General features: G+C 38.6%; 1 protein-coding gene across 1 annotated transcript; it reads right to left on the reverse strand.

Moving 5' to 3' along the window:
• Positions 1-1,777: 1,777 nt before the first annotated feature.
• On the reverse strand, positions 1,778-15,181 carry LOC135712507 (transmembrane protein 208). Its single transcript, XM_065235454.1, has 2 exons — positions 15,020-15,181; positions 1,778-2,183 (listed from the first exon to the last, which is right to left on the reverse strand). The coding sequence occupies exons 1-2, from the start codon at positions 15,151-15,153 to the stop codon at positions 1,970-1,972; spliced, it is 348 nt and encodes a 115-aa protein (XP_065091526.1). The 5' UTR covers positions 15,154-15,181; the 3' UTR covers positions 1,778-1,969.
• Between the last annotated feature and the right edge of the window lie 769 nt (positions 15,182-15,950).

Here is a 15,950-nt window from a genome sequence, read left to right on the forward strand (position 1 = left end):
GCTTTAAATTTATCTAACGGAATAATTGATCAGACCAATATTCCGTAAGGAAAGTGAAATTGCATTCAGAATACGTCACCTTCATGTTGATCACGATACTAATGCAATCGATCATTCCTTCACCGATTTCTTTTGAACTGCGTACTGGGTCAAGAAATGTTAAGGAAAAGTAATTTCTTTAGCATTCCGTGTCCTGTCCCGTAGCACGTAAAAACGTCATTACTTTTCAGCTGTGTACCAGGCTTTAATGGGTAAACTATGGTTTACTCATTAATGGGTAAATCGGAGGTCTGTCAATAAATGGGTGTATTTTACCCATTTTCTTAAATTGTCTTTACCGGTAAATGGTAAAAAAAAACATTTTTTTTTCAAATGGAGGATGCAGGTGCTTGGTTATTTGTCTTCGTTGATATAAAAAATTCTAATACAACATTGAAAATAAATGCAGGTGTTCCGATCAAATTTTATTACACGAAATATTATAATACCATATTAGATAAAATTGTTTTTACTTATCCGTGAGTCTCTCCAACGTTTCGGATTCTAACCTTCTCCGGAGCTCGTCCATTTTCGCTAAAAAAAAAACTGCGGACAGTAACTGTTTGCAGTCCCTAATGGTGGTAAGCTCCAACTCGGATTAACTTTTAATACCGTCCCTGTTTGGATGATCTGCAAAGTGTTTGCTTACAGTCGTGTCAACATCAAAGCAGCCGGACATTCTTGATCGGGATTTAATCCGAGGATAATACCGGATGGAGCTTACCGCCATAAGAGTCGGTGACGGAAATGAGACGATAAAATTTCGAAGTGTTTTTCCACCCATTAGTGGGTGAAAAATAAACCCATTTTGCAATCGTTCTTTAAATGGGTATTTTTTCAGCCATTTTATGATTTCGAAATTCCCCCATTTTTTGACAGCTGCATACATGGTTTGACAATGGGTATTTTTTACCCATTAAATAATGGGTTTTCACGAAACACCGTGGCAGGCACACAAATGTACAGAGACCTGAAATCGTCGTTCTTGAGCTTTTTACTAGACACGCTCAATAAAACTCACTCACCCAACAGGTTACTCCTTAAAGTCAAAGCAATTCTCAGATCCTTATCCACCAGAAAATCCGGAGATTTGATTTGATTTGACATTTAGGCGTAATTGCATTTGTAAAAAACACGTCAATCACCGATTTCTCGCGAATAAAAGCTCAATCTAGAAAAATAATAACACTATGAGGTAGAGGAATGATTCTTCTATCATTTGATATAGTTTGTTTGTGAGATTGAGCTTTTATTCAAGAGAAATCAGTAATTGGCGTGTTTGTTTACAAAAGCAATTACGCCCAAATCTCAAATCACTCCGAAAATATCTTTTGGCCGGCACCGGTGGTGTAGTGATAAGCGTTTCTGCTTTCTCACCCCAATAGGCCTGGTTTCAATCCCAGTCGAGGTTGGTGGGATTTTTCTGAATCATAAAAATCTCTGGTCACGTCTTCCTTCGGATGGGATGTAAAGCCGTTGGTCCCGGCCCATGTGTGTTGAATGAGTGCGATATCCTACCCATGTGTGGAAGCTGCCTTCCTTGCACAGTCTATTGCCGTCAATGGTTGACAATCGATGTCACTAGATTGCGGAATAAAGACCGACGTAAAATAAAGGAAAAAAAGAAGAAGAAAATAATTTCAAAACTCATTCAACGGAAGATAAATCTACTTCTGGCCTGTGAAAATCTCGATGATTACGACAATAAAGAAGACATAATTTTAAAACGTCTGCTATTTCCAATAGTTTATTTTGGTCACAAAATATGTAAATAATTTTCAAACCATGCACCTAACTGCTTCTATACGCATACCTGGCTCATGATAATAAATAATTTCCGAAATGAAATAACGTCTCATAGAGGTATCCATGCGTATAGCTGCAGTAAAATCAATCAGCAAAAATTATCATCAATACAAGCAACTTATTTTTATCTGACACGCTTTACTTTTCGTTCAGGTCTCTTTTTATCGATAACCTGTGCTTCCTCCTCTCCCTTTTGAAGTAACCATGGTTTGATGACAGAATTCCATAAAAGCCACAATGCGCGCAGTGGCCCTAGAAGCAATAGTAACCAGAAATAGTTTGAAAATAACGATAGCAACTGAGCTCCTGTTGTAAGAATTATGGCATCCTTAACATGTCTGAAAATAGATAAACATAAAACATATGATTATTATTTTGTAGAACAAAGTGTACTGAACTGAAATCACATTCACATTATATTGAAGTATAATCAAACTGCACCCCATATCCTTTTCCTGCTACGAGTTCTGACCTTAATTTAAATTATCTCCGTAATACTACGTAATTCCGATTTAGAATGCTATGATAAACGATCTGGCGCAGCGAAATGTGAATTATTTATTTATTTATTTGTTCGCCATCTTTGGCAGAACAGCCCCTCAGACTGTTTAAAAATACTTAATTCTATTCTTCAAATCTAGTGTACTAATACTTCCATATCTCTATATTGAGAGACTTTCCATATCCCTACATCGAGACATTGAACTTCAGAACAGTAATTTATTAGCCTACTAGTACGGTTCTTCAAGCACTTCGGGTTCAAACAGTGTATTTGTTTATACGTTGAAACCGGCCTGCCCGCATAAATGGGAACCGCTACTTGACCTTACCAAAAATGGTTAAAAATTGTTTATAATCCCTGCTAAACTTAAACTGAACTGGTTATGGAACTTTACATGAACGTTTGTGTATAAAGTTTTAACCTTATATATTATGGTTTTTTGGAAGTGGACCATAAGAACCATTACCATTCAAAAAGTTGTTTTCTCCATACATTTTCGGAAAGAGAACTATATTAGAACCTTTTACTTATGGTTTGAGAACTTTAATGGTAATGGTTATGGTAGTCAGTAAGGTCCATGGATGGTTTTGTAACATCGATCAACTTTATGTGGAATATATCGCGAATTGGTTGCCTGTAAATTAAAGATTACCAATTCACGATATAGGGTTAACTACCCCATTTCCGGCCTATTAAGCACAACCCGCACTTAGTCTTTCTTAATCGAGCGCAGTTTAGCACCAAACGGAATGTTATTATTACTGATGGTTTCCAAATTTATTTACCTTTCCGTACGTACCGTAATATTTGATAAAGAGAAATCAATCGTTGAGATATTGTCAAAAGTCTAACACTGCTTCTTGACGCCAAACTCGGCCTACGGATTCTAAATTCAGCCTAACGCATTGAAACGCCATTGAAACGCCAATGAATTCACTTCGGCCTATCGGATGACGATAACAATTGATTCGGTCGGAGCGCTTCTTTTGTGTTTGTGAATTATGAGTGCAAACCTTCATTTCACGCGTTCTAATTGACTTCGTTCAGTAGCTTATTAACTAAAGTATAGTACCAAACGCATAATTGACTTGCTAACTCTTAAATCATGGATTTATTTGTAGTTTTCTGCTCGATAGGCCCAAAATGGGCGGTTAGACCGAAGTAGTTCTCTACCCTATTCCGATATAATTGTAATTGTAATTTTTAATTTATCAGCACACACCCTGGTCGACCACTGTAAACCAATCTGCCGTTAAGCGAGTGTGTACCTAGTGAAACCTGGCCGTAGGCCTATGCTAGACCGTATAGCATAACGACCTTCTTCCACTAGCAGGCCTGTTTCTGTTTGCACAGACAGTCCCACTAGTTTCCGATACATTTATAGGGGATAGTAGGAGATTAAAAGAATGGAGAAGAGTTATAGAGGTTTTTTTGTTGCTGTTTTGCTGAAAAGAGAGAAACAGAACTAAACGAAATTACACCTGCTGAAAAAGATAAGTCTTTTATTTTGGTTAGTGATCGTTTGGATTTGGGTCACCCCACGTTGTGTTTAGGTTAGTATAAATAAATAATACTATATAGTCATATAAATCACCACAGCTAAATATAAATATATATATAATAAAGTATATAATTAATAATAAGTAATGTGAGTATTATTGTATAAATTACAATACAGTGTAGTAGTTACCTCATTATCTTCAGCGCCATCGGTTTTTTTCTGGATCTTTAGTTGCCTCTGTGATATACTTACTTGCGGCATACTATTTTGGGAGTGTATATGAGCGTGTACCATGTACGGTAGCCCATCTATCATCGTGATGGTGGGACATAGTAGACAAATTAGAGAGAAAACAAGGAGGTATTAGTATTAGTTATATGTAAACAAACAAAACAAAAGAAGAGAAGAGGAAAGAAGAGCAGAAAATAAAAAGGGGATAAAGTAGATAACAAAGAATAGAAACGATTATTAGAAAAGGCATTATCCGAGACTCAGCAATCAAATGTCACTCCCGCCGAGATCTCAGCGAAACCCTCCCCGCCGAGACCCGCACAGCCGAGCTCGATAGAAAAAACTAAGTGTGTAGATAGATTAGTAGGAAAATAAATAAAACTACTTTATGACTCAAACTGCAATGAATGAGCGTTAATTTCGGGATCATTTCAGTGTTAGAGTTATGTTAGTTTTGATCCGTAATCAGCCCTGCCGGCCCCTTCAGCATTAGTTGCAGGCAGTGGTTGTTAGATCATGCGGCACTTTAACTACTACTATTTTAGAGGTATGATTCGTCAAGTTTATACAAATCAATGTTTCAATTGAGGCAAACTATCTATCTTACAATTACAAAAGCAAACTTAAACTTACAATTATATGCAAATGCAAAATGAAACTTTTAATCCCCTTATACCAGGGCAGGGCCTGACGATTTGAATCTAATTTTGATCAGTGAACAGGCACCATATGGTACATTTTCTCACCATGAACCTATCATTTCCAGCCTATCTGAACTATTTAATAAATGGAAGCCATAACATGGGTTACGCTCCCCCTAAGCGGGCCCTCCGCATCCTATCTCTGTCTTATCTCAAATACAAAATGCCAATGGTATGAATGTATCTATATATAACTTGGAAATGACGTACAATCAAATAAACCCGTAACCCACTCACTTGGCCAGGCTTCAGAATCGTCCACTGCCCGCTCTACACTCCAAGTTACCTTTTTTTCAAATTTACCGCAAATTTGATACCCATTTGTGTTGATTAATCACAATGAAACATTGTGACAGAGGTTGAGGTTACTAGTGTATTAAATAACCTAGGTCCTATTTAGGATTATATCTGAAAAATCCAAATCTGGCCAACGCCCACCCTAAACCTAAACCTGTTCTAATCCACCTGAAATGACTAACGAATGGAAGACTTTGACTACCCAGCCATGCAATAGTCTCATTCCGTGCCTTATGGCAACTTGATGATTCTATTGCGCTCATCTTCTGGCACCACCCAGGGGAGACTTGGTCCTGTACCCAATGCTTAACTTATCTCCATTCCACTCAGCTACTCGCAATTTCTTGTGATATAGGGGCGGAATATTATTATATGAGACAATTCAATGCAGACGTCTTTCCAAATTTGGCAGATCGACAGGTGAGTTACCACGATAGTTGCTATTCAACAACTCGACAACGTCCCATCGTCAACGCCTGCTATGAGAATTTCCCATTGCAGACGCCAACGAAATGACGTCATCGAGCTATCGATCAACTACCCTGGTTATCACCTGGTACCTTATAGCACGATGCTAGGAGGCGAACCGGAAGAATCGATGAGCTACCTCCCCCAATTCAAGATATATTCCGATATATGACCGATAATTCAAACCATACATGGACCTTACTGACTACCATAACCATTACCATTAAAGTTCTCAAACCAAGAGACCCTCAATCTCAAATATGGTAAAACGCTGTACAGACTGGAGAGTTATAACATGTTATAACGCTTGTCAAATAATTGCAACACAGAAACCACCATCAAGATAGCGCTATAACATGTTATAACTCTGTAGTCTGAACGTACTATAAGCTGAGACCGGAAACTAAACTCACCGGTTTGTTGTTGTTAAATTTGTTTTTTCCCTTCAGTTGTTTTTCGTCGATCTGGTTTTCCGCACTGTTTACCAATGCTACCGACGCCGGGAGGCAGCTCTCACCTCACATTTTTACGCATTATGGGGCAAACCGTTGAAATGGTGGATATTCCATTCCCATTTTCAGTAGGGGTACCTGGGGTAACATGCACCGTTGGGGCAACATGCACTTCCTATTTTTAAAGTCTAAAATACATTTTTACAACAAGAAGTTACAAGTTAAAAGTTAAATCTATGTTTGCTTTGGACCCTGTATCAATTGGGCACCTCTGTGTTTTTTTCCTCTGTTCGGGACCTAACACCACTGCGACCAGTAATTTGATCTATTGTAGTATATCCCGTGTCCTTAGTTTAGTGCATATCGTATTACTCCATCACTATTGAGAAATGATGAAGAATACGATTTTTTTTACAGTAGTCAATTTTTCATTTATCGCAATGATCCGACTCTAATTGAAAGGTCCCGCTATTTATACCATTCGGAGTGTTGAAACACCCCCATTAGACTGATGCAAAATTTCACTTTTTCGCTCCACAGTGCTTAAATGGTTTCAAATCGGGTCCTGATTTGCCTCCCAAAGTTACAACTCATTTGGTTAGAAACAGACTTCGCACAAGTCATTTGAAGTTTACATGTAAATTACTATGGGAAATCTCAACTTTCTGTTGATTGCCTTCTAGTCTTTTTCCATATTGAGCTACGAAACAGTTCGATAGCCATTCTTATGAACAATTTTCTCAGCTACAACTTTGCTGGAGATCGTTTCTATGTAAAACGAGACAGGAAAAAGTTATTAATTATTTAAGAGGTTGGTAAACTTATGACATGATCAAGCAGCTGCTCTGTAGGCAACACTGTATTTTGCAGTGTGACATAGTAGCCATGATTTTTGTGTCCTATTCAACGCCCCAGAAACACCAATGTTGCCTGCTGAGCAGTTGATTGAGCATGATCATAAGACATCAGCGCATTGAACCATTGATAACTTTCGATCCTTGTATTTAACCAAAATGTGGTCTTCAGCAAAGTTGTAGCTGGGAAAATTTCCTACAAGCACAGTTGAAAATTTTTGAAGCAGACTTATATGGTGAATTATTAGGTAGACATGAACAAAAATCTTGGTTTTACCATAGTAATTCCCATACAAATTTCAAATGGTTTGTGCCATCTCAGTTTCTCACCAAATGGGTTCAAATTTTGAGAGGTTAGTCAGGATCCGATTTGGAATCGTTTAAGTATTGTGGAGCGAAAATTTCAAAATTTGCATCACTCTAATGACCATGCATCAGAACCCTAGTCTCCGGAGGCGAACAAGCTTCAGGCCTCCATAATAAAGAAAACTTAACTTAACTTAACCCTAGTCTTAACCACTTAAAACTAGAGAACAACGAATAGAAGATTAGGAACCACATAGATGAAGACTAACTAACTAATTTTTCCTTGTTTCAAGGTCATCCTCGGTGGATAAAGCCGAGTCTTATCACTATCAACAAGGCATAAAAAGTATCAAGGACTAAGATGTGTTCCTTTGATTGCTGAAAAATCCTGTTCCCTAAGTTTGAAATAGTCATGACTAGGAATCGGTGGTAGATCTTACATCCCATAACGTACCACGAAAATTTGATCTACCCACGTTACGGGGCACACACACACCCCTGTGTTATCAGATAATTTAAATTAAAACAAAAACCCGTTTGCATTGGATATAGCGTAATTTTGTCCTCCGCAATTCCGCATTGTTAAGATTTTTATGCGATTCAAACATTATTAAACGCTACATCTTTCTGATAAAATACCTGTAAATTTAATATGTATTTTTATTTTCCGATCAAAACATTTTCTTTATTCATTCGGGGCTAAATGCATTCCTAAGTTCGGGGCAAAATGATCCTTTAGTAAAAAAGCATTGTTTACGTTCTATTCTTTCTTCAGAAATGGTCCGCACCATTATTGTAGTGCATTTTGCTCCATGGTTGGGGTGCATTTTGCCTCATCATTATGGTTGTAGTGAATTTTACCCTAACATGGGTGCATTTTGCCCCGATTAGTGACATTTCCAGATTATTTTATCAATTTCTTAAATCACTGTTTAAGGGTATTTTTTCAAAGTTATCATGTAGGTTGCGAATATAAAGAACTAAATAATGCTTAAGAGAATTTTTGCAATACATGATATTCACTGCTTTTCCGTCGATCTTGTTTCCCGTGCTGAGCACCAATGCTACCGACGCCAGGAAGGCAGCTCCCATACCTAGACCCTACCTATCGACCCATCAACTCATGAACCGGGGACCAACAGCTTTACTTCCCTGATCAGAGATGTTATGCCTCAGAACATCCCGGTGGTGCCGACTGGGATTGAACCCAGGCCTGCTGGGGTGAGAAGTAATCAAGCTTACCACTACACGCTTCAATATGTTGAAGGATAGTAAAGAAAAAGGCGATAAGCGCCTTTAAAAAAAACTGTATTTCTAAAAGTTAAAACTATTATTTTTATCAAAGAAAAGAGGTCGAGTTATAATTAGCATAGAAAATCAATTTGTCCCCATCAAACTAAATCCACCGATTAATTTAGCTGTTTAAAAGCACATTAACCTTGTTTTCAACTGTGTATATTCATTTATTCGTCGTCAATCAAATATAGACCAGTTTAATTTACAAAACACTTAACATATATTTTAATTTTCAATATCTGACTTACCTCGAAAAGAAACGTTTTTTTAAGAGCATTTTTGTGCATTGTCAAATCAATTGTTTCATAATGTTCATTATAACAAGACATCATTCTATTTAAAAGCGCGTTCCTGGCATAGTTTGTTCTTTGGTTGTTTATATAAAACATATTTTTGTTTCTTAAGGAACGAGTGGGAGCATAAAAATTTAGATTTTCTAAAATCTCTGTGGCATTGACTCTTTGTGCTACAACATCGTTTATAAAAGCTATCATTGCAAACTGCCTTCGCTTTTCAAGGGCATCCAAATTGATCAACATACATCGAAACTCATAAGATGGTAAGGGTAAACTCGTCCAGCCTAACTTTTTTAAGCAAATAATAGAAACTGTTTTTGAACTGATTCAATGCGGTTTATATGAGTATCTTGATATGGAGCCCAGACAGTACTCAAGGAGGGGCCTAACATATGCAACATATAATGTTTTGATTGTGTATGGATCATTGAAATGAAAGCTAAACCTTTTAATAAACCCTAGCATGTTGCTTGCCTTGCAGATAATGTTATTATAATGTTCAACACACAGAGATTATTTTACTGGGGTCAGTAATTTTTTACTGGGTTTTCAAACAGCTGAAAAAGTCAGTAAACTGAAAATAACGGTCACACGTAATGCAACGAACAATTTTAACATATTTTATTTTTATCATTAAATAAATGTAATAAGAACACAGTCTGTATAAATTTCAAGAAAAAATCACTTTTATACATTTTTTTACAATTTTTTTAAGTTTACTGACTTTTTCAGCTGTTCAAAAACCCAGTAAAAAATTACCGAACAGGGAGGCCGTGATTTTGTGTGAACAAAGCTTAACTTTGAATCTAGTATAACACCTAAATCTCTAACTTGATTGCACCTTTCTTTTCATTCCGTCTCGCACGCTGAGCCGGTCAAGTCGCATCGGTCTCATTGTACGACACTAGTATTTGAGTTTTTGAGTTTTTCCCCACGCGAGGGTTTTTTCTCTCCAAAGTTAGTTGGCATAGTGTTAAGACAACTAGTGCGCGAGTGAGGAAGCCGTTAACCATACGCCGAGCGCTTTGATTACGGTCCAGTTTTAATCATCATCATCGCATCATCACATCATCCCATCACATGATAGCAACAACGAAACCACGTAAAATTGCCTATCGAAGCGACCGAGGCATACCAGCCATCAGGTTATTGACCCAACAGCCGTTGGGGCAAACAATAGCATCTCACCAGTCTCTGCCGCCTCAGTGCAATAGGTATATCGTGTCGCTTTGTTTTCACCAGTATCGCATCTCCCCGCATGATCCAATATTAGATTAGGTTGGGTCATAATTAGGGTGATCCAAAATTTTGTAAAAAGAATATATCTATAATTTTTTTTCTTGATTTTTTTCTCGTACTATTTTTAAGTAGAGCAGTTAGGGTGATCCATTTTTTTTAATATATATATATTTTTTTTCTTGTTTTTTTTCGTAAAACTATACAATTTATTTTTGTTTTTATTTTTTTTAGCATTTTTTTAATTTTTTATTTTTGATACTATTTGAAATTACTGTAATTATTTGTAAAATATTTATCAAAAATACCATTGCGGCGATATTTAACCGCAATGGATGAAAATGATAAAGGGGGAGGGGATGGTCGCTTTCCATCTCAGACGACGAAACTCTTAATTCCACCTCACACGAAAGTCTCGAGGAAGTCGTGGAAATGGAAACCCTTGACGTTCCAGTTGACTCGCTCTCCAGCAAGAATACTGGAGCATATCCCATTGCCCCCGAAAACCTCTGCGCTCTCCCGCCTAAAGGCTTACCCAGAAGCCTCGAAAGGCCCATGGGTTGTTTTTTCCGGCCCAAACAAAAACCTTTGAACATTCCGAGGATATCTAAGGATCTAACAACACATTTTTCGGTCGTTACCGATATTTTCAAGGTAACACAAATAAAACTGCGCGTTACCGTTGATGACCGGAAGCAGGCTAACCAAATTGTTGCGTGCGAGCTTTTTTCATTGGAATACCGAGTCTACATACCCAGTAGTGAGGTAGAAATTGAAGGAGTGGTCACCGAAGCGAGCTTGACTAGTGATGATTTCTTGGGTCCCGATTCCTTCGGAATCTTTAAAAACCGTGCTCTGCCGAAGGTGAAGATATTGGACTGCCTTCAAATGCAGTCAGTATCCGTAGTAGGCTCCAAAAAACCTTATTCCTTGTCAAACTAGTTTCGTGTGACCTTTTCGGGTTCAGCGTTACCTCACTACGTCGCTATTGGCAAGGTTCGGCTGCCTGTACGTCTGTTTTTACCTCGGGTGATGAACTGCTCGAAATGTAAACAACTTGGTCACACATCGGACTACTGCTCGAACAAACCACGCTGCGAACAGTGTGGCGAGCAGCATCAAGAGGGCCCTTGCGGTGCTCCTCCAAAATGCGTGTACTGCAAGGAGAGCCTGCATACCCTGACTGACTGCCCGAGGTATAAACAGCAGGGAGACAAAATTAAGCGGTCTCTGCAAGCTCGCTCCAATAGCAGAACTCTTGAAGAATACCGCTTCATCTTCTCAGACCACACCAAAAAAACAGTAACACGTTCTTCATTTTGCCAGTTGATGATCTAGACTCTGACTGAGAGGTCGGTGTCTTTAAAGGCAATACGAGAAAACGAGCAAAAAAACAGACAACCGAAAAGCCTCGTAAGGCCACTCGTTCGGACCACCCTTCCACCTTGGAAAAATCAAGAGGTAACGGAAATGCACCGAAACCCATTCCACCGGGTTTTAAACCTTGTAATTATGACAAGAACTTTCCGTCACTTCCAGGATCATCTAAAACCCCAGATGTCCCAGTTTATCGGCCAGAAAAGCAGCTGAATAATCAGCAAGAACATGCCCCCATGTTCACGTTTTCTGGTATTGTGGATAGCTTTTTCAGTATATTCAATATCTCTGACTCAACGCCTCAGTCAGTAAAGGCGCAGCTACAAAGTAAGACCATGCTGGAGGTGGCTGGGTTCGATTCCCGGTCCGGTCTAGGAATTTTTCGGGTTGAAAAATTTCTCGACTTCCCTGGGCATAGAGTATGATTGTACTTGCCACACAATTATACTAATGCAAAAATGGTACAGGCATCGAAAGCTCTCAATTAATAACTGTGGAAGTGCATCTAGAACACTAAGTTGAGAGCACGCAATAAGCTAAAATGCGATAAGCAATAAGCTTGAAATGCGAAGAAGAAGAAGAAGAAGAAGAAGACTCAACGAGGAGCATTATTAATTTAGTGCTGCCAATGGTGAAAATTCTTTTGAAGCAACTAGCTTCTAGGTGGTCCTTCCTTGCATCGATCATATCCTGTTGATGGATAATTCTCCGAATGAGGTCGGGGATATGATCTCTGTTCTTCAGTGGAACTGTAGAAGTCTTATGCCAAAACTTGACACATTTAAATTTTTAGTTAACAACTCACTTTCTGATGCATTTGCCCTTTGTAAAACATGGCTCTCTTCAGACAACGATCTTGCTTTCCACGATTTCAACATTATTCGCCTTGACCGCGCAGATTCGGAGGGGTGCTTATGGGGATCAACAAGCTCCATTCCTTCTACAGAATCGATCTGCCTTCGGTGACAGGCATTGAAGTTGTTGCATGTCAGGTTAACATTCGAGGTAAATGCCTCAGTATTGCCTCGGTATATCTTCCACCGAGAACTGCGATTTCTCGTTCAATTTGTTTCAGATATCTGCACGGCTATGCCGGAGCCACGGTTGGTCTTGGGAGATATTAACTCTCACGGTAGAGGCTGGGGGGAACTGTACGACGACAACCGCTCAACCTTGATATACGACATGTGCGACTTCTTCAAAATGACAATTCTAAACACCGGGGAAGTAACACGAGTAGCCAAACCTCAAGCAAAAATAAGCAGATTAGACCTCTCACTTTGCTCGAGTTCACTATCATTGGATTGCTCGTGAAAAGTAATTCAAGATCCCTACGGTAGTTACCATTTGCCAATCAAAATTTCTATTACCAATGGTTCATCTTCTACTCGCTCGGTTGACATCGCGTACGATCTTACGAAAAACATTGACTGGCGAAAATTCGCGACCGCGGTTCTTGATGCCAATCAATCGGTTGACGTACTTCCTCCGCTGGACGAGTACTCCTTTCTCGCGCGTGTCATCATCGATTGTGCGCTGCGAGCACAGACGAAACGTGTTCCGGATGTTTCCGTTCGCAAGCGACCTCCCACCCCGTGGTGGGATAAGGAATGCACCGACACGAACAGCGAGAAGTCCGCCGCGTTTGAACGCTTCCGCAAACACGGTAAGGTCGAGGATTCCGAGCGGTACACCGACCTCGAGAAAACTTGACTAAAACCAAAAAACGCGGTTACTGGCGTCGGTTCGTCGATGGTTTGTCGCGAGAGGCTTCCATGAGAACACTCTGGAATGTCGGCAGAAGAATGCAAAACGCGTCATCACCGATATTATTCGATATTCAGTTTCGCGCTGAAAGTTTGCCCGGATTCGGTGTCGGTTCAAACCAACGTTCGTGATCGTCCGTCGAGTAATAACGAAATAGACTCCCCTTTTCGATGGTGGAATTCTCACTTGCTCTCCTTTCATGAAACAACTCAGCTCCAGGAATGGATAGAATCAAGTTCAACTTGCTTAAAAATCTCCCAGACGTCGCGAAGAGACGCTTGTTGAACTTATTCAATCAATTTCTGGAGCACAACATTGTTCCGGATGACTGGAGGCAAGTAAGAGTTATCGTCATTCGAAAACCCGGTAAACCCGCGTCGGATTATAACTCGTACCGTCCCATCGCGATGCTGTCCTGTATACGGAAATTGTTGGAGAAAATGATTCTTTTTCGTCTAGACCAATGGGTCGAGTCGAATGGTTTCCCGAGCAAAGGCCAGCATCAACATGACAGCAAATTGAAATCAAGTTTTGATATCAACATCAAACTGAAATCCTAATTTGATTTCAGTTTATGCAATTGATAAATTTCGTTTTCATTTTGCTGTACATTTGCTCTTCAAAAATATTTTGTTGCGGGTTTGTTTTCATTGCCGTAGCATAAAATCAAATTGATTACTTGTTTTGTTATCAACAGGAAAAATTGATATCAAATTGAGTTTTCAGTTTGCTCTCACTGATAGCAGAAATAGTTTTCAATGTGATGTCACAGGAAGATTTTTTTGCTCTCAATTTTGATATTTTAACCGTTAAAACGACCAAAACAACAGCAACCTGAGCAATCATTATCAGCGAAATCACAACATCAAATTTAGATTTCAATTTGATCTCAGACTTTGCTCGGGTATCCTGTGCATTAAGAATTTCGTCTGAAAAAACGCTGCTGAATTGCGTACGAAACAAGTTGGCGATATCGACAACAGAGTTGGCATCCGTAACGCCGTCGGTTATACTAGAAGGCAATTCCGTTTCTTTCCAATGCTCGTTCACAAAGCGCCAGAAATCCTTAGGATTCGCTTTGAGTCGACTTTGCAATTGAGACTGATGGGTATTGTATAAGCTTATATTGAACCGTTTGTAGTCTTTGTTAGCACGTTCGTAATTTGCTTTCGTAAAATCCGTGTGATGTTTACTCAGAGCGGCCATTTTTTAGCCGTTTCAAACGTTTGAGTACGGAGTTCGACCAAGTGGGTTTGGCAGGCTTACGACTGAGTTTTTTTTGGCACGAACTGATCGATAATGTAAAGCAGGATACTACAGGTGGTCGAAGCTGTAAAATTCGCATCCCCATTGCCAAGTGAAGCAATGTCTAAAAATGCTGTCCTTCATAATGTATGTATGGACCCAATAGTATGAACACTTAGGTCGACAATTAGGGACATTATCCGTATTACTGAGACCCGTTGGCTCAAACCTGTCTAATGCTAAAATAATCTCTAAATGCAAAACATGTTCGGTAAAAAATAACAATAGGTTTTAAAGCTAAACTTTATCTTTAAACCATAAAAAACAAACAGACATAACACATTGAATATTTTTGACAGTTAAACATCGTCGCTAAAACACTACCACCATCCGTTTGTTTACACTGTCATGGGCAATGTGCTTAACAGATGGCGCCAGTGTGTAAACGTCAAACGCAAGAAAATTAACTATTACTACCAACTAATAAAAAATTGAATTTACCGTTAAATGCGTGTTCTATGAACGGCATGCGAGTTTTATTTCTGCTTATCTGTGTCTTTATCAAGCATACAGTAAACATAAAAATGCAAACAATATACTTTCACCAAACATCAATAAAACTCATTGTATGTAAAATGTACTTACTCTGCTATACCTCCTTCTATGTTCAAATCATTTCCAGAATCTAAAAGGCTTCCCGTATCGGAGTATTGAGGTTTGCTCATCATTGCCATGAAATAATAGCTACCGAAATGCATAGCTGCGGTTGAAATTAGCATTACCTGTAAAAATAAATATGAATATCAAATACATATAGGCTTGAAGAAGTTGAGGATGGTATTGAAGAAAATATATAGAGTAAGGCGGGGCAAAATGGGTTACGGGAAAACAGGGATATCTACTTAATTTATTTATTTTTATGTGAGTTAACATTTTTTAAAGACTTTATTAGCGAGATTTTTAGCTCTTTGGTTAGTACATCTCGTTATGTTTGTTAACATCAAAAGGCGCAATGTAACCCAACTAATGGTTTGCTTTTCCAGCATTCCTACACGCAGTTAATTTTGTCTTCCTAAAATCAAATCAGAATCTGTAACATTAATTTAGGTAAATAGCCAGGGGTGGACACCTTGGCTGAATATATCAAAATATTTTTTTTTTATTTTCTTTTTCATAATTTAGACTTTAAAAAATTGATCAGCACAAAAAGCACCATCCCTTACATGTATTAGTTGATGATGATGGCCCACTACTAAGCCCCATTTTTTCAGTAGCACAATCATTGGTTTTAAATTAGGTTCCTGAAGCAGAGAAGAAAATGAAGATTGCATTTTATGATAACGCAACAGGCAGAAGACGGTACTTTAAATATTGAACAAAATGTTGGTTCACATGTCAACGAAGTAGGGGAGGAAGGAGTATAAAGATCATACGGAGATAGCACCTCTTTGTTCTAAAAATTTGGAGGAAAACCCTAACATAAAATTACCGTACATCATCATTATGTACTGCACAGTGTGTTCGTAGAATGATTGCAAAATAGAATACTGTGATATTTCTCAAATTAAACGTTTGG

This window comes from Ochlerotatus camptorhynchus, unplaced genomic scaffold (assembly GCF_037179485.1).
Source record: "Ochlerotatus camptorhynchus isolate MF236.1 unplaced genomic scaffold, CSIRO-AGI_Acam_v1.1 ptg000488l, whole genome shotgun sequence".
In the NCBI taxonomy this organism is placed as follows: Eukaryota; Metazoa; Arthropoda; class Insecta; order Diptera; family Culicidae; genus Ochlerotatus; species Ochlerotatus camptorhynchus.